A 20,111-nucleotide genomic window follows, 5' to 3' on the forward strand; every position below is an offset into this window, starting at 1 on the left:
TGTGTCACATTGATATGCTAAAAAAAGGGTTTTTGACATAAAGGAGAAGACGGGTGAGGGGATCTAAACTCAATATGAATCATTGAGTTGCATTTCACATGCTACCATTCCTTTCATCTCCTTTCCTTATACTGCATTACACAGGAGGCACAATGCTAAAGAAAATGCTTTTGAAACTGAAAGTATTCAGTCACGTTTCTAAGTGCTGTAAGGCCAGAGCTGTCTTGTTTGCAGCCAAGTAAATAATTTGTCAGCACATTTTCATCCACTTGTAGAGCCTGTCCCAAACTGGGACCTCAGTTACAATGAAAGCAATTAGATAGAAGTCAGAGGAGGAGAAAAATGGACATGTTTCTCACTATGGACTAAGAAGCAGCAATGTCTTGCTGTCCCAAGTCCTAGCAACCATCCACAGAAAAATAGTTTGCTTTACAAAATAATGCACAAAAATTGTGCTACTTGTTCTTTTGTAAACAAAATGGTTCCTGCAGGTGTGATTTGAATCTACACTATTTCTAGTACAAAGTGAAACCACACAGCACCAGCTGCTCTAAAAAGATAAGGTAGCAGAGACCTACTTTCACTTCTTTTTAAAGCAAATGCATCACACCCAAAGTAAGCTGATCTTTGTGCATGAAAATGTACATTCTATGTTAGAAAAAATATTTAGGTGCAGGTATTTTATTACTGACAGCAAGTCACTGAATTTTATTGGTAATTTTATAATTTCATGTTGTGGGGTCAAAAATACTGCAGTCTTAGTAAAAGATGTGCTAAACAGAAGTGCTCACCCCACTTCCCCCTGTTTCAGAGAATTTGAAATTTTAATGCCAACATTTATTTCAACGGAAGTCATTTCACAAAGATGATATGAGAATTTCACCCACTATGAAAAATAAAATTAAATTAGGAGGCAACAGCTGGGAACAAGCTACAAGCAGTAAAAACCCCACCATTCAAAAAAGCTCAAAGTAAGACTGAGTGGTAAGGCAGTCAGAGCAGCTATAAGCCCAGAAGCATTTTTTCACATGAGCAGTTTACATGTCTGAAAAGTTTATAGGTAAACATGTCTTTCTCCATGAATGCTATTACTTAGCTTGTGCTTGAAAATGAAACTAATCATCATTGTTTAATTTTTTTCATGCATATAATGTTATATGGATCAATCGGTAAGTTTTTCATTAATTATATTTATTTGTTCTTCTGCACATTGCAAATCATTCTCTGGGTTCCCTTGGCTGAAAACAATGCACTGCTACTCATTAAAATAGTCTGGTACTTGATGGGGTACTGCTGTAGAGGAAAATATGTCACTTCACGTGATGCCTTTGAGCAATGTTTTTTCTACCAGTGCAGAGCTTCATGTGCCTCCTCCAGCTGATCTCATGAGAGGGCAAAGGCAGTCTGTGCAGAATCTGGCCTTGGTCGGCCTCTGTCCGTGATATTTAATTGGCATGATGAGCTTCCCAAATACTGCCAAATATTGTGAGAGGAATTTTTCAATTTGTTTCAGAGGACAGCAGTCTCTTCAGATAAGGACAGACAAAATTCCAGCTTTTTATGTTGCTTCAAATGTACATGAAACCCCAGAGTTTATAAAGTGTTACTGCAAAGTCCTTGCAGTTTACAGCATTAAGCTGCTAATCCACAGCATAGGACTTTTAAGTGTGCTTAAATCATATAATTATCTTCTATTTTAGTTTTGGATGGTTTGATCCACAGTTCACATGAGCCTATCTTGTTGCCATCGTTCATGTGAGAAATGCTTTGAAGCCAAGGGTGTTACCATGTGACTGAGCTCCTCGGGACCCATGGTGGGCATAAACAGTGAAGCCTGTGCAGTCAGATAATGCAGAGGAGGAACTAAGTCTTATGGTTGGGTCTGTTCATTTCTTACTGATTGTTAAAAAACCCCAACCCATTGGGGATCAGTGACGTACACTTCCAGGAAAACTATTTTTGGACACAAGTTCCCATATGTGGAGCATGTTTCTCTCTTAGAAGTAATGGCAAGATTTGCTTTGGGTGCAAGTGTTACATCTGGAGCCACAGGAAGAAGAAGGCAGCTCCAGTGGTTTAGATGAGTCATTGCTCCCTCTTAATGGAAAACTATAAAATATGAAACTGCAAGAGAGTAAAATCTTTCAGGGGTTTATTAGTTTTACAGGCCTTGTAAAGATTACTGGAAAATCATAAAACTGATTGCCGAAAACTGAAAGGGTTTCATGAGCTTAAATTCAGCCCGTTTGGATCACAGCATCACTATGCCTGCACAGCTGGGAAGTGGCACATCAGCTGCAGAAATTTCCCAGACTGTCTTGCTTTTGCTTAGCTGAGCCCCAAGGTCACATGAAAGCTTGCGGCTAGAGTTTCCCTTTGAACATAATTTCATTAAAATATTTAGATTTCAGGATAGAGCTGAGGCTCTTCCTTAGTGGAAGCTTGCCTGGTGATTTCTAAGTACTGTTGCCATAGACTGAAGTTTGCAGCTGATGAAACCACCCAGGAATATTACAATCCTAGATACAGATATATGTGTTCATTTACACTGTATACTCAAGAGGCTTACCAGGCATAATTACCAATCAGGAGTACCAATTTAAGTGAGAACTTATGTCATATACCCAGATACTAAGAGGTATCATGGAAATTATGAACCAGAGTATGAGCAGAGACAATACCCACCACCAGCAACTATCAGCTGCAGCAGTTAGCAGAGCTCATTGCCTTGGTCCAGCAAAGAGCTAAATTATTTTACATCATCTACAGCCACCCTAGGATGATGACAATTAGACTGTTGTTGATGCCAATGTAGTCAAAAGTAGCTGGGTCACGACCATTTATTCTATAATTTATATAGTGATTGGGAAGCATGATGTCCAAAGAGAGTGTGCATGTGTAAGGTTTTCCTTAGAGCTGATGAAACCACAGCCAGATAGATCCTACTGGTTTTTGAGCCTTTTCTATTACAGGTATAAATACCCCAGGGGAAAAAAAAAAAAAAAAGAAAAAAAAAAAAAAAAAAAAGGAAAAGGCAAAAAAACCCCACCCTCACAATAATTAAGCACAGTTCAGTCTTGTGTACCCAGCCAGAATGCATGCCAAGTGCTTCAGGCAGACAAACATTCTCACTGCTGAGACATAAAACTCCTCTGGAGCTATCTGGATAATTAATAAAATAAACTACATGGAAAGTAAATCTGTACATGTGTAAGAAAACTGAGCAGCATCACAACTGATATCTTGTTCGCTGGCATGTTTCAGAAGTTTGAAAGATTTTTATTTTAAGTGGAGCATGACTACCCTGGGGCCTCTTCTGCTAATTAGTCAGCTGCAAATGAAGTATAGCATAGCTCTCACCCAGTGGATGCAGGGATTTATCTGTCAGACAGATGCAGAGGTCACCCAAGCAGAGGCACACTTCACAGACATCAAGAGTCTTGATTTGCCATTCTCATTCTGGAAAGAAATCACACTGCAGTGACTAGAGGCAACCTACACAAACACAATGATGTTAACACAATTGGAGACTCTGGAAATGTGAAGCCTTATTACTTTGCACTGAAGTAGCCCAGTTCCTGTTAGAAGGGCAATAATTAAAAATTTATTAGTAAGACAGAGTGACCCACAGCTATATTTTGTTGATGGAAGTTACAAAAGCACCTAATTTTGTTGTTCTCCTTCTGAAGGGTGTGACAAAGTGGAATCAACTTGGTATAGTTATGCTAAATTTCAAAATTATTTCTCACCCAGTTTATAATAATTTGTTCCTAGGTTTTCCTCCATCTAAAAATTACCTTTTTTTCCTAGGTTTGGAAATTTAATGCCTCACTTACCAGGTTAGGGGTAACAAGATGCACTTTCACATTTGTTCTGCAAACCCAAATGGCAGAGGGACTTTTTTTGTGTCCAACAAAGTTCAAAATATCTCTGCTAGTAATCAAGTCTCATCAACTCACCAAAGAACTTATTACTCCTGTAATAAGCTTGCTGCTAGACCAGGTGGAAGCAATGGTCTAGGTGACACAACTCCTGTGTCATTTGTTGCATGGTAGCATAAAAAGCAGACATGAATACTCATTTCTGGCTAATGCTTTCAGATTCATTATAAATGAGGAAAACAAAATTAATGGGTTTGAGTTTATGGTGAATTTCCATTAGAGGATTGTGCTCTAGCTGCCAACTCATCTGGATTTCCTAGGAAATAATGGTTTGACCACAGTGTCATTGTTGTTTGTAGAAAATAATTGATCAAGCTGTATAAAAGGTTTTGTAAAAGCATTCAAAAAATGGGAAAATTCCCAGTTGCCTCCTCTTGCTTTTAGCACAGTGATCTCTAACTACTTCTGCTTGATGCTAAATTGATGTATAATTTTCAAAGATTGTGATATAGGATATATTTATGGTTTCACAGTACCAGGAGTTAGAGAAATGAGACTTTGGAAAGGAAAAACCTTTGTCAAAACACAGATTCATATGTGCTGCATGCTGTGACAAAATATAGTTGTAGTACAAGGAAGCAGCTACACACATTCTCAAAGAGCATTGAGAATGAAAAGACAAATCGAATGCTTGTCCAGATATCTGAATTATTTTGCTGTCATGGAATAATTTCTCAAAAGTACTTTGTGTAGGGCAGAGTATGGGTTACAAAGAAAGGAAAACATGGTTACAATGAAGGAAGATCAACTTTGACCACAGAATTTGTTAACCCTGTCAAAACAATACAGCCCTGAAGGGACTTCAGAAAATCACTTGCTGGTTGACAGTCCGATTCTCAAAATGTTTGTGTAACCCCTCCTAAGAATCCTTCTATTACAGCTATGTCACACCATTCCCATGCCACTTACTCCTTTAGTAGCCTAATAATGTTTATTCCTTAATAGCTTACCCGAACATCACTGCATTTTGAGTCCATAATTTCTTGCCCTAGCTTATTAGGTCATGGAGAAGAAACTATTTCTTTCAGATATGGATCTACAATCCAAGGACTAATAGAGGCCTACACAAGACACCTCTACATAGTCTGATAGGGTGTGAAGGCTGAGAAACATTCCAATACAGTCAGCTCCTGCTGTATTAAAAGATGCCCTGCGTGCTTCGTAATAATTGTAACAATCAGAGCTGGGCCATATGCTAAGCACACAGGCGAAGTAATTTTAAAAGTACTTAAGGACAGACATGCATAATAACCAGTATGAAGAACAGCAAACACACAGGGAAGGGATTGGTCAAATGTATGCAAAAAGTAAAGGTGACTCAGTGTCGTTGGACTTAGTGTTGACAATATAAATCACCAGTATATTATAGGGCTTTTGACTTTTTGCATAATTAATTAAATAACCTGAGCAATTAACCCAGTCTTGAGTAGTGTCTGAGTGAATGATAGGTGACAGATAGGTGATAGAGACAGACAAACAGTCAAAATTAATATGGTTTAGTGTGCAGTTTAGACTGTGGAAGGTGGTAAACTGAACAGAAATCCTTTGTCAATGACAGCCAAGGGGGAAGGATGTGCTGGTTTTGGCAGGGGAGAGAGTTCTTTTTTTTCACAGCAGCTGGTGTGGACTATGTTTTGGCTTTTTGCTGCAAACAGTCTTCATAAAACAGAGATGTTTTCATTACTGTTGAACAGTGCTTATACAGCATCAAGGTCTTTTCTGCCTCTCACATCATCCTACCAGCAAGGGAGCTGGGCAAGCACAAGCTGGGAGGGGACACAACTGGGGCAGCTGATCCCAACTCACCCAAGGGATATTCCACACCATGTGGTGGTGTGCTCAGCATATAGAGCTGGGTGAGGGAGAAGAAGGGAGGGAGGCATATTCAGAGTAATGGTGTTTGTCTTCCAAATAACCATTACAGGTGATGGAGCCCTGCTTTCCTGGAGCTGGCTCAACACCTGCCTGACCACGGCAAGTGGTGAAGGAATTCCTTGTTTTGCTTTGCTTGGGTGCACAGCTTTTGCTTTAACCATTAAATAGACTTTATCTCAGCCCAGGAGTTTTCTCACTTTTACAATTACAATTCTCTTCCCCTTTGCAGCTGGATTGGGGTGGGGGAAGGAGCTGTGTGGTGCTCAGTTGCTGGATGAGGTTAAACCATGGCAGAGGCTCTCCAACACTTTCCTTCCTGTTTAGAGAATATGAAGTACATATTCTGCACAGAGACTGAGAAGTCTTGCCTTATCTCACCGTGCCATGTCTTGTGAAGGCCTGTCTCTATAGATAGCATTTATCCACACTGGAGACAGACAGAATGCAGTGAGCACTCCTAGCACTGAAAGAAAAGCCTTGCCTCAGCTCACCCCATTTCACTAAGGCTTTTCTGTCTGTACAAGAATAATTACAGACAGAGAGCTTTCACCTCACCTCACCTCACCTTGTGAGGCCTTTTCCCCTCTGCAGTACACATCACCTCTCTGTGCGTTCCAGGATGCATTTATACCTAAAATAGCATATATTATCTATACAGACAAAAATGTCTTGGGCAAAATGAGGACAGGTGTATGTATTGCATATGTACATGTCTGTGTCCTGAGGCAGGGACATGGAGCAGCCTCACAGAATCAGTCAGATTGAAAGGGACCACAGTGGCTCACCTGGTCCAACCTCCCCGCCCAAGCAGGGTCACCCTAGAGCACACGGCATAGGATTGCGTCCAGATGGTTCTTCAGCATCTCTCGATAGCCAAGTGAGAGAAAACCCCACAACCTCTCTGAGCAATCTGCTCACTATAAAGTTCTTCCTCGTGTTCAGGTGGAACTTCTGTGCATCAGTTTCTGCCCATTGCCTTGTGTACTATTGTTTGGCATCACAGAGAAGAGCCTGGCTCCATCCTCTTGGCAACGCACTTCAGGTATTTATACACTATATAGATATATATTTAGATATATATTGATGAAATCCTCTCTCAGTTGTCTCTTCTCCAGGTTTAACAAGCCTAGCCTCCCTCAGCCATTCCTGATGCTCCAGTCCCTCAGTCATCTTTGTTGCCTCCACAGGTCCCGCTCCCGGAGCTCCACGCCTCTCTTGTGCCGAGGAGCCCAGAACCGAACACCACACTCCAGATGTGCCTCCCTAAGGCCGAGCAGAGGGGCGGGATCACATCCCTCCAGCCTCCCCTCACCGTGCCCCGGCCTGCCCACGGAGTCACGGCTAAGGCACGGAGCCCCGCCACACACGGACTAAGCGGGCCGGGCGGTTTCGCCCCGCCACAGGGGCCGTTCCCGCCGGGACCGGGCGAGGTGAATCCCGGCGGGATGCGAGGCCCGGCGTGCCCTCCCCCCCGGCGGCCGGGCCGGGCAGCGCCGGGCGGGGCGCGGCCTCACGGCGGAGCCGCCGCCGGGGGGCGCTGTGGGCGGCGGCGCTCGGGGCCGCGGCGGCGCGCGCGGCGCTCGGGCCCTCCCGCGGTTCCCGGCCTCGCTCGGCGCCCGGCTGCGGATCGGGGCGGCGGAGGACCAGGCGGGGGAAGGAGAGGAGCAGGCGGCAGCGGGACGCAGTGAAGAAGCGCTGCGAGGAGCCATGTCCGCGCCCGCCGGGCTGCCGCCGCGGCCCGCAGCCGCCGCCGCCGCCGCGTTTTCTCCGGGCGGGCCCGGCAGCTCCCTGGAGGCCGCGGCCCCGGCGAGCGGCGCGCCGCGCTGCCAGAACGGTGAGGGAGCTGCGCGGGGCCCGGGCGGGCGGGAGAGGCCGCCCGCGGGGTCCCCGGGACGAGCCGCGCCGCTCCCGGTGGGGCCGGGGGCCGGGGGCCTGCGCGCTCTGCCGTCCTGCCGCGGGGCGGGCGCGGGCCCGCGGATCCGGCGCGGCGCGGAGCGCTCCGCTGAAAGGCAGCGGGACCCGCCGAGTGCTCCGGAGGGCGCGGGGCCCGCGGCGGCGTGCGGAGAGAACTTGAGAAGGGGCAGCCTCTCCCGCTTGGCTGAAGGGGCGAGGGAGGGGTATCCGCTCCTTCGTCTCCTGGCGGATTTGGATCTGCCCGGTGTTGTGGCGCCTGTTTTGTGGCGTTTCAGGAAGGCTCTGGAGGCCGAGGCACCTCCAGGCCTCGATGGTGGCTGCCGTGCGTGGGAATGGGCAGAAAATCGCGTGTTAGGGGCGAAAGTAGTCACTTTGCAGCTACGTATGAACTTAAAAGTAGTGGGTGGGTGGGCGTTCACACAGCTGGATCTTGGGATTTGGGCTGAACGGGCAACATTGGACCAGTGAAATGTGGGTCACTGAAAAACAAAGGCAGAATAGTTTGAAGTCAGAAAATCTTGACGCCCATTTCAGGTAGAGAGGTAGTGAGACTGGCTGTAGTATGAATGAAAGTAATGGGTGTACACTTCCGCGTTTTTAAATTGGTGCGCTATAAAATCACTTCTTTATTGACACACCACGTTAACTCTTCAAAACCCCTACATGGTAATTTTCTTCGTGTAATATTGGTTTGGTATCTAAATTTGGCCTCTTATTTGCATCGAGTTCTAGCTCATACTTTAAATCTTTTGGAGTCATGGTATTTTCTGCACAGGTGTGTTTTCTGTGCAGGGTGGGCACCTACAGAATATTTTACGTGAGAATTGTGAGCTTTTCTTGTGTCCAAAGGGGTAGTTAAGGGCTAAGCTCTTAAATGCCTGTACAGTAGATGCTGAGGCAGTCACTGAAGAAAATGAAGGTCATTAAATGCTAGGTTTTAAGGAGATACTGATGCCTCAGTTGTATCAAACCGGTATTGTGATGCTGGGGTTTGTAAAAGTTGTTCAGAAAATGCCAGTTTATATGGCTTTTAGTCAAAAAACATGTAATTATCAGGGTACAGCTGCTACAGCATGAATTACCTGGAAGTGTTTTACAGAAACAAATGGAAGCTGTCATCCTATCTTCTCTTTGTCTTCTTAGCTTAATAATTTTAAAAAGCCATTGTTACTGTTTGTTGTTTTAATTAATTAACTCCATGTTGCTGCTAATATTGGTATAAACAGCTTGTGTAAAACCAGGGTATAGTCCATTTATTTTCTGCAAAACTCTCTTTGATTCTGAAAAGTGTATACACTGTTCAATAACAGTTTTAAATCTTCATTGCATAACTTTGGGTTTTGTGTTCCTTTTGATGACTTTAGTCAATAACCCTGAATTTTTCATTTTGTGACATCCAGCAATGGCACTGCAAAAATTTTTGATTTGGTCTGTCTGTTGTCTGTGCACTAATCTGAAGTTACAACACAGATTTTGAGGTTTTGGGGTTTTTTTTGATGGAAATAGGAAAGGAATTAGAGGGGAATAGCAATAGAAAAAGACTAGCGGAAAGTTCTGTACTGTATAATAGAAACTAAATTTCATGAACAGGATTGTCACTGCTTTGGAAATTTAATTTTAGGTCATTGGAGTGGAGTTTGTATGCAAGATCCTGATGTGAATTGAGCTGTTACTGTATTGGCTGAAAGAAAACACTGGTGTATGTTTTCCTTTAGGGTACTCTGTGTTTTAATTTGATAAAATGTGGCTTTTTCAGGTAAAACTATGTAATTGCTGCCATCTAATGAAAGAGAGTGCTTTTTGCAAAAAAACAAACAGCCTGTTGTACATGGAATGATATTTAAAAGGATGTTCAGGTTTTTTATTAGTGCATTTTGCCTGGTTCGATGACCAAGTCCTTGGAGACTTCAGTTTTTGTTAAATTTAGGCGTGATTGTTTTGTTTTTAAAAGTAACTTCTTGAGTGTATGGTATTATTTTCTTCCTTCTCTCTTACAAGTTTGGGAAGCTTTTTTGTAGTCTTAAAAGTGGCTTTGTATCTAAGTAGAAAATGATCTATTTCCTAATTTCAGCATAACAAAATGGCTCTTGTTAAATCAGTACTGAAGGATGAGGTATTTCTTCAGTAGCGATGGAGGACTTCAGCACTAACAGTTTAATATATTGAAATGCAGCCCTGAGAGGATAATTGTATTGAATTCCCATGACTCTTTAGAATAGTTTTGTCTGATGCTGTCTGCAGCTGGTTTGTAAGGCTGCCATTGATATTTCTACTGGCATTTTGGAAGCAAAATTTTCATTATTATGTTGTTTAGCCTTGTTTTTCATCCCTCCTCAGACTGGGGATAGTTTTAGTCAATTTAACAAAAACGACAGAGATGTGAAAGATGGGAAACCTCTGAATATTTTGTGAAAATGGGAAGCTGTGTGAATCCTCCTGAAGGAGGCACCAGTTCTGTGGCTGAGCTGCAGTGGGAGCTCAGCACCACCTTCATCTGCTTATTTGTTTGCCAGCAGTAAACAAGGGGCACTGGTGCTGCCCCTGCCCATGGGGTAAAGGATGTGTGAGGAGGCTGTGGGAGTCTTCTCTGGAGGTGGGTAAAGTTTTGGAAAGCTCACAGATGGATTTGGATAGAAAGGCAATTTGGTGGTGTAGCATCCATAGACTCCAAGTAGGTAGGGTATATGGCTGAATTATACTGCTGAGGGAATGTGTGGACATAAAAACCAAACGTGACATTAGCAGGTAAAACTTACTAATTCACTTGGCAGTATAGCCATAGCACTGTTCCTTTTTTTTTTTTGGGGGGGGCGGGGGAGTTTGGAGGGGTTTTTTTGCGTTGTGGCTCCCCTCCTCCCTTAAAAATAATTAGGATATTTTGGGGTTCACCTGTTAATGACTGTGTAGTTGCACATTGTAACTTTACATAATTGCATACTATATAATAAGTATTAATTTATTCGTAGAAGGAGAGGTGCACTGCTTTTTGTAGAGATAAACCTGCTGTCTGCAGCTGAGGTTTTCAGCTCCCTTATGGAATTTTTTGAGATGTTTGTTAGATGTTTTGGAAGGATGGAATACGTGAGACATTGGGACTGATTGTGCAATTAACCAGATTTTGAAATGGCACTGAAGATATATTCTGATTTTCAGTGTTAAAAACTGTCCAGTTATCTAGTCACTATCAGTAGGTTTAGCTACTAGTTGCAGTACAAAAATTACTTTCTCCTCACATTCTTTGTAATCAAATGGACAAAAGACTCAGATAATGAGAATAATCTTTCATCTATAATTGTAAAACTTACTTTCAAAGGACCTGCAGCTTGAAATCAATATAATTTTTCAGATATTGTCTGTCTCAATGAGGTTTTCACGTGTGTATTTATAGATGTTTCTGCTTAAAAATGTGAATAAAAAGGATTCTGCATTCTAACATGTAGAGGCTGATATCGTGTATTGGTAATTTAATCTCTGTTTCTGGTGTGTATTTTGAAACAAGAGCTAGGTACTAGAAGACTTTGCAGTAGATTATTTGATATGCAGCCTTTCATTTAGGAGTCAGGTGCTCTTAAACCAGTTTCTAAGTTATACCTGCTCAGTTAGTTAAATCTGCATATATCAGTAGAACAGATGCACATTTTATTTTCAAATAAAATGTATTTTCTTGCTACCTTAGGTGGCATAGCAGCTTAAAGCCATAAACCTTGACATATTTTGGGTTTGCTTTTTGAAACTTGAAAAAGCAGGTCAAAAGTCTGGCAAAGTTCATGTAGCTGTTAATGGCTTGCTAGTTCAAAATAATTTTCCTCTAAAGGAGAAAAAACTACACAGCTCTGTAAAGCAGCTCCCACTTTTTCAAGAAGAAGGTGAATCAGAAGCATAGCTCATACATGCTCTCTTCAAAACTCGAGATAAATTTTTTTGAGCTCTTTATGCTTTTCTCCCAAATGCTTTTTTGTCTTTTGATCCAGCAGTCCAAGTTACTGTTCTGCAATTTTTTAGCCCCTTTCTCTTCTGCTCAACTTGCTGTCAGTTACGAAAGGGCACTTTTAATTTTACCAGAAAGCAGTTTTGGACAGTAGGTTCCTTGCTTTAGGAATCTGTTAACAAATTCATCATTAAAATTGCCTTGCAAGTTAATCTTAGGACATCTGGAGGTTCCTTGGAGAACAGTGATTTTTCAGAATTTCAAGACAAGAGAAGTAATGCTTAAGTTTTGTAATCATTGTAAATTTAAGCAGGAGAATCAACTATTCATAATTACCTCAGCTGCCATTTAATTTGTGAGTGGGCCAGTGCTGTGTTTATGTTTTTATTGGCCAGGGAGTGGGAAATAACACCGTAGTCATTCTGTGTGATGTAAGCAGTAGGGTGTGGGAATTTTAAGAAAGCAAGTTATCCACTCAAAAGCATCTGTGGTTCACTAAAAATAAAAACAAGGTTAAGGAATGGGGCATGGGGAAGAACTTTAAGATTTCCCATTGAGCAGTTGGCTGAGAAAATCAGTTTGGGCATAGTTAACATTTGGTCTCTAGCAGGCAAGTCCTTGTTTGACCCTTGCTGGGCCAGCATGTAATTAACCTCGGATGTTGCAGAGCCAATTGCAGTGGTACCAGAGGTCAGTTTCTCTGATACCAACATCTCTTACACCTGATGTGAGATCACAGAGTAAATGAAAATGACATGCCTTGTCAAATACTCTGTAGTTTCATAAAAACATCCATTTTCCTGAAAGTGTAAAACATAACAACATAGAAGACAAATATAACTGTCCTGCAACTCTTTATCTTGGTCACTGTGTTGAAGACTTGTAAAAAAGAATACCTATATTGTTATGTATTGACGTACTGGTTTGACTGCAGCTTTTCAGTTTGCACATTCAGGCAGTTTCTGTAACACAAACTCTTGTGTTCAAACACTTACAAATACCAATTTGGTGCTTGTGGTTGCTCACTATTTTTTTAAATATTAACCTCCTATAAATCTTAAAGAGGCAAACAGTCTTGGCATGGAAGCCTCTTTCAAGAATGGAAGCAGTCTATTTTTCTGCTACTTCTTTGGGTATTTGCTTGCATTATACTTGGTTTATTCTCTCTCTGCTGATGAGAATCAAACTCAGAAATAGAAGAAAACAATTGTTTGTTAGTTCAAGTGCAGAGTCCGTTGGCACTACTAGCAGATGCCCCTTTAATACATGTGATGTTTTCTCTTCATTTCAGGTCCTATGCAGAGTCAGATGCAGTTCCCCTCTGGCTATGGCTCACATCTTCCAAACTACAGTGCGCCTTCAGGACACTATTCCCAAGTGCCCAATAAAGCTGCTGCTTCACATCTGGATAATCAGTACAGAGCCAGTTACTACCCTGGTTACTATTCAGCACCAGCACAAAATGTGATGACATCTGTGGGTAGCAACGTGTTGAATGCACAGGAGTCACATCAGTTGTACAACAACACTCCTCCCCATTCAGGGGGCTCCGGTGACAGACCTGTTCAAGGAGCAGTATCGTCTGCATCCTACTTGCATGTGAGTGCTCAGCAGTCATATTCAGCATTTGATAATCACTACAGCACTTCTGTCAGCTCTTCAGTTGCATCTCAGGGATTTCCCCTTAATTCTGATCACTACGCTATGCCCGTGGTTTCTGGTGCCATGTATCCTAATGTTTCCTATCCTCCCGTGGCTGCTGGAGGTGTGTATGGGCAGACATTTACCTCTCAGAGTCTACCTGCTGTTGGACAGTTCAAAGAGACAAATGCATTTTCTAGCCAGAGTACATCAGTACCTCATTCCCTTCAACAGCACGTTCCCGTGGGATATAATACAACATTATCAACTGCTTCATCTGCTCAGGCTGTGCAAGACAACCTCAGCAGGAATCTCACCGGATCGGTTCCCAAAGTAAACAACCAAATAAATACAGGTATGGTGTTACTTGAAAGATAGTGAACTGCCAGATTTGTCTGGGAAACATAAGTAACATAAGTGCTCTTGGTGGCTTGTTCATGGTCATTGTGTGGAATTGTGTAATGTAATTTTGAGTTCTGTCACTCATTCTTGTAGCTTTTCTAATTTGATTATCACAGTTCTCACAATAGCAGCTATTTGGTTCTATTGAGAGATACAGAAAAATGCACTATTTAGGGGATGGTTTTAGTTTATTTGTGTGGTTTTTGTGTGAGTGGCCACAGAAGAGAACTTTTTCATGCGGTTCTGAAGGAATATGTGATTCCTGAAATATGTCTATTATTCACAAAGATACTTTTTTCTTTTCTGGCTGGAGAATTTCTCTAAGTCATGGTTGTTGTTTCTTTAAATTTTGCCTTAGTGACACTGTGAGAGACTGAAATGTTAGTGGTAATAACTCAAAAGAGTCAGCCATTTGTGGAGGCAGCAGGGTGCTTTGCTGAGGCCAGGTTTGCACACTTTTCCCCTGGAGTAGGAGGAGAGTTTATGGGGGTGTGGTGTGTGATGGGAAATCAGTCCATGCAAGACAGGGAGGGTGAACACCCACCAGAAGTGGCTACAAGCTGGATCTTCAGCCAGGTAAGAAGCAGGCCTTGTGAAGACAGGCAGGTACTTTTTATCATGCCAATTGTCCTTTCTTACACAAGTGTCACACGTAAGCCTGAGAGTGTTCATCCCTTCTAATGGGGCATAACTGACTCACGTGCGCTGGCATGAGAGGCAGCTTCATGTCTTGGAAGGGGCCAAAACCATCAAAGACCCCCAAAATGCCCCCAGACTCAGTTTCCAAAGGAGTGGGCATGATCCACAGTGTTGCAAGAGATCCACAGTGTTGTAAAAAACAGTGTAAAACTCCCCTGCCTGCATCCAAGGGGAAATGCTTGGAATTCCCATGGACACCTGAACATAATTAACCCATTGAGCTCTGTTGTGTGGGACCCCCGCCACCAGGAAGACCAGAAGAAGAGGACTAACAGGACCCTGTCTGGATCCCCAGGTGGTGATACCTTTCTATTTATCCAACACATACAATTTGTACATATTGCTTTTCCACATTAAGTGTAGGTGGCCTGTCCGCCTCAGTGAAAATCAGTAGAATTTAGTCCTGTTTGAATGGTATGAGACACCTCATGGTACGAGTCCATTGTCATCCCCATGTGCTGTCCACACCTGATGTCGGCTGGTTTGTGGCTGCCCAACACCCGTGGTATTCACTGAAACTTTATTGGTGCTGAGGTGATAGAACAGCACATGCTTTACCCACAGACCCACACACAGTATCTGCAGAAGTGTGCTCTGAGGCCTGGTCTGTCTTCTCCTGCCTTGACTTGGAGTGACACAGGGCCCTCAGAAGTTTCTGTGATACCATTTCCCCTGCACTCGGCATACAACACTCACAAATATGATGTCTGCCACAGCTGTGAGTTCCTGGACGTGTTTGTCATGATGTTGATATTTGTTCACTTTTTCTACAGTGGCCTCTTCTGTCACATCCACCGTGAATGCTTGAATTTCTTTCACAAAAATTGTCTGGTTTGTATAACTCATTGCTGTCATCTCTTGTATGTGGTTCCTGAAATACTTGCTTTTTTGCTTCCTTTGATAATATGTCACATATGTAATTGTGCCTTCTAATTCTTGTATTCTGTACAACTGGGCAGTTCCCAATGGTGTGGGAGCATGTTTCATTCTCAGCCTGGCAGTGCCTGCAGGATTTGAGGTATTTTTCTTGTCTACCCCTTGTCTCTTGATGGGTCTTATTCTATCACTTCTCACTCCCTTTCTCTCCTCTCTTTCTGTTTTATTCTCTCTCTTCTTCACATTTACTGTTAGATAAAATTCATACTATTGACTTTGGCATACAGACTCATTTGCACCATAATTCAGGAAGAGGTATCTCTGTAATAATAGGATCTTAATAAACACATGTGCATTTTCCCAGTTCAGGAAAAAAATGGAACCCTACGTGGATTTTGAGTCATTTGGGGCTTTTTAATTAATATTTTTGATAAGCATTTGAACGAGTTAGGAGGTTGTAGCTGATTTTTGCAAGCAACAACTTGATGGTTTTAGTATGGATGTAGCTATAAGGTTGTGAAGGTGCCAGTTGAGGGCAAGTACACTCAGTCCTCGTTAGTTCTTTCAGCTTCTGTTTCATAGGAAAACTGAGTACCAGTTCATGGGGTAGTACTTAGTAGGAAGTATGGAAGAGACTGGAGATGTGGGAGTACCTTCACAAAGAAATACCTTGCTCTGCAGAGGAGAGAGCAATAGTCTGTGCAGGGTTTGATCTGATTTTCTTTCTAAATTAGGAATTTTTTGACTTCATGCAGTTTTGACTTGTAAGTAGTGCCAGACTGCAGCTTGCCTTCTCTACTAAAGACAGATGTTACATAACTGTAGGTTTCCTTTTTAATGCTAGATATTTCAGATTATAGTGTAATATTGGAACTGTGTTAGGAGTCCTAGTAGCTGAGATTTTCTCAGACCAAGGACTTAAGAAAGAATATGGGTTTGGTAAAGCTTTTTTTCTAGGAAAAGCAGTTAAGCTTAAATGCAGCTCATTCAATCCACAGTTTGAATTTAGTTTCAATATTAGTTTCCTCCCCCCTCCCAAGACTAGGATGTAGAGTGTCATTTAATATTAGTAGATTTGAATTCTGTACTGATGAATGCTCTGTGTAATTTTCTCCAGTATTTTCAAACCATGAAACAAAATATCATTTATAAAAAGAACTGTAGGGAGCTCCTTGAAAAGCTCCTGAAGTTACCAGCATTTCATGGTTGTGCATAAAAATGGATTCTTTCAAGGATTGGCCATAAAAGTGGACTCTGACATCCAGTGCAGAATGTACAGCTGGACTTGACAGAATGTACGTCTTTCCAGAATAGCACAATGTGCAGTAGGCATATGAAAACAACTTTTTTTTTCTTTTATTTTTCAGACTGTTACTGTTTTATTTACAGAAGTTTTTTATTCCAAGTCTTGTTAATTTTATTTCCTGTAAAGGTGTCTTGAAGTGATTTGTTCATAGCAAATTTTGTTGCAGTGAGCAGCTGTTTTAAAGGTGGAACAGTGGAGTTGACCAGACAGTGAAGAACAGTATGAGCAGTAGTTTTGTTTTTGATCCATTCAACACTGCTCTTAAGGGGATGATTGAGTTAGTATATGGCCTCAATAGTTACACCACATGCAGACTCTTCCTGGGCTTGTAAAGCTGCTGATAGAAGCATGCCCTCTGCTTCATTGCACAGTGCACAGGTTTTTGGAAGTGATTTATCTGCAAAATAATTTTGTTCTCTTTCCCCTGAATCCTGGTTCAACTTCAGAACACAAATGATTCCATATTTCCTGACTAAGAAAAGCAGATAAACATAACAGCTGACAGCAATGCTGAAGGAAGAGCTGGTTTTACTAATAAAACCTTGAACACTTTATACCATTTTTGATGTCTGGGGCTAAACAAACTGCCTCTAATGATATCTGATTTCTTTTAATCTAGAATTCAACATCTTTGGCTAAAAATCTAATTGCTACCCTGATAATAAAATACATACATAAATAATTACAAATAAATGTATAATAATAAAATTCTAAAGTAATTATAGTAATCGTTTGATCCTGGCATAATTGGTTTGGTTTTGAGATGCTTTATAAATTTCCCAGTGCAGTCTTACCATTCTCAGATGGAGTAATTTTATATATAGTATTCTATTTGTTTTCAGCCTTTATGAAAAGGAGTTGGATTTTGAAAATTATTTGCCAATTCCTGTACAGCCTTGGATGTGTCTAAATACAATACACAAGGAGCATAAGCAAATAATGAATGATCTGTTGGAAGGAAACTTTCTGAATATTGCATCCTCCCTGATTTCTTCAGGAAGAAGCAATGATGGGAAACAGTTGCCATCTGTTCTGTGTATAGTTTTTTGCTAAACTACTTGGAAAAAAAAGATTTACTGAGATTCATAAGCGTGCTTTCTATGACTGTTTGTGTAAAGAAACTTGGATACAGTATCCTCTAAGAGTTTGCTGTCATTGCCCCTGTGCTGTGAAAGATGCCCTTACAATCTTTCAATTATAAATAAGCACATTTCAGACTGTCAGTCAAGATGCTACAGTTTTAGCATCTTTTTCCAAAGCAGTTTTGTACAGTCAGCACTGAAAGCTCTCTGTGATGAAAATGAAACCTTTATGCAGAAGAATGGTGTGTTAATAAAATCTGTGTGTTTTAACAGAACTTACTCAGGAAACTTAGACTGGTGAGAGTTTTTCAGAAGTTGTTCGATTTCTGAATTGTTTTTTACTTGAATCAAAAAAAGTTGTCACCACTGAACTTAAATTGATTTCTTCGAACATGCAATTTTATGAATAGCCTTGCAAAGCCTCCGGCATGTTGAATTTGCTAAGATCAAACCTCTGAATTTTTGTATGTCTGGGGCTAAACAAACTGCCCCAGAGGACACAGAACTGCAAGCAAGTCCTTTCCTAAAACTTTAGCAGCCCCTTTCTGAAATAGCTGAAGTATTTTCAGCAAGCTTGCTAAGATTTCACTAGAAGAAACCAAATTTATTTTAAGAGGTTTTTTTTTTTTTTGCTTGTAGTTGACTGCTCTTGGTGAATAATAGACAGTGAGAATAATTTTCTTTGCTTTAGGAAGTATAAATAAAGTAGAATAGAAATATCTCTAATTCAAGATTTTTCTCCTTGGAGGTTTAAAGTAATTTAACTCTGCAAAATCACCCTTTTCTATCTTTAAAATCTGTATTTCGACAGAACAGTCCTGGTAAAAATCTGTTCAGGAGTGTTATGCTCTGTAAATTACATACTTTGTATTATTTCAGTTTTTTGTCTTTCTAAGTTAAATGTTTTTCCAGTTCATTTCAGCTGAAATCGGAGCACTGTCATTATCCTCGATGCTTTTCAAGTTAGCATGGGTGTCAGCCAGGATGCCGAATTTTACTGGACTCCACTGTGAGGAGAGGGAGCTGGAGAGCTCCTGTGGGGATATGGCGTGGGTTTCTTTGTGTCCTGCTATGGACAGTCTGCTTGAGCAGGGGACACTCTAATTTCATTATCTCACGCGCATACTTCCCCTTATGTCAGATCAGGATGTAAAGTCCTTGCTGCCCCAGTTCCATAGGAATGGAGGCTGTAATCCTGTAAATCTGCTAATATAGGTGTGGTTGGAAAAAGGGGAAGTCTGCAGCCAGTACTGAAAGTCAGGGGCGGAGGATGCTGTTGGAAAACAGGCTGCAGGGAGGTGGTGCCTCTCTCCTTAGAAACTGTGTTGTGTTGGGTGCAGGGGGTGTGTGGGGTTGTGAGGGCAGGAAATCAATACCACAGCTGAAGCAACTCAGAAGGATAATTCTCACATATCTTCTGATATTCTGAGGAGATGCTGTGATGATACTTTTTCACTATGACCTCTAGGTCTCCAGTTAGAAATTAAATTACAACTTCGTGATGATGTATAGGGAAAAATTATTAATTACAATGCTAATTTGCCCAGTTCTGCAGATTCTTTCTGTAACATGCCTTTTAGCTGTAGATCATTATGCTTGATTAGTGTTAGTGCAAGAATTGTTCATGGTTGAGAGGCATGGAAGGAAGACTTCAGTACACATTGAAGGTGAGGAAATGTGGTTTTAAATGTTCATTTTGTTCAAGTGTTTCCTTTTGTCTTGGTTGCTTACAGCTTTTAAAACCTTTATGGAGTCACCAAATAAAGTTTAGCATTCAATTTTGCAGGTTGGATTTTTGTACAAAGAAAAAATACATTATATTTATCATTGTTTTTTTTTTTAAATGCATTTAAAGGATTCACATAATTTTGAAGGTAATTGGATAACCTTTGCTTCAGAACAGATATTAGTACTTGGCAGGAAGGTATTACATACAGCTAATCCAGGTGTAAATTGGTTTTGGCTTTGAGCACGTGACACTGACATTACAGCATTTAACACTCTCTACAGCAGTGTTTGATGCTGCCAGCATGGCTATATTGACGACTTGCAATGTGGAAAATACCATCACCCTACAAACAGCTCAGCAGAACCTGGGTGAGCATGTGGATGTGGCAGAGAACTTCCCTTGTCATCTTGCATATCTTGCTTGAGGAAGCTACTGTAATAAGATTCCTGCTGACAGGTTCTGAAGCTCCATGGGGAATCTGCAGGACACTGTGTAGTAGCAGAGGTTATAGCAAGTCCACTGCAGTAAAAAAAGGCATGTTCATTGGAAAAAGACATCATTTCAATTTTAGACTTTCAAGATAAGACTTGCAAAAAGCCGCGTGTGTGCTCAACATCAGATTTTAAAATTGTATGTAAAAGATAATGAAGATGTGTGCTGTAAATTTTGACTGTAAATAATAAAAGCAGAAGGATCATTTTAAGCCGCCTCTTCTTCA

At 41.4% G+C, this 20,111-nt stretch overlaps 1 protein-coding gene across 2 annotated transcripts in view; it reads left to right on the plus strand.

Annotated features, from left to right (window-relative positions):
- The first annotated feature begins 7,369 nt into the window (after positions 1–7,369).
- The window catches only part of SEC24B (SEC24 homolog B, COPII coat complex component), a 43,517-nt gene continuing 30,775 nt past the window's right edge, over positions 7,370–20,111 (plus strand). Inside the window, exons 1-2 of one of the 2 annotated variants that reach the window (XM_064417190.1) lie at positions 7,370–7,650; positions 12,950–13,654. In XM_064417190.1, the coding sequence (XP_064273260.1) occupies positions 7,524–7,650; positions 12,950–13,654 (832 nt within the window). In that variant the 5' untranslated portion in view covers positions 7,370–7,523. The remainder of the gene's footprint in view (positions 7,651–12,949; positions 13,655–20,111) is intronic. The other variant, XM_064417189.1, reaches the window with a different exon arrangement.

This window comes from Passer domesticus, chromosome 4 (genome assembly GCF_036417665.1).
Source record: "Passer domesticus isolate bPasDom1 chromosome 4, bPasDom1.hap1, whole genome shotgun sequence".
In the NCBI taxonomy this organism is placed as follows: Eukaryota; Metazoa; Chordata; class Aves; order Passeriformes; family Passeridae; genus Passer; species Passer domesticus.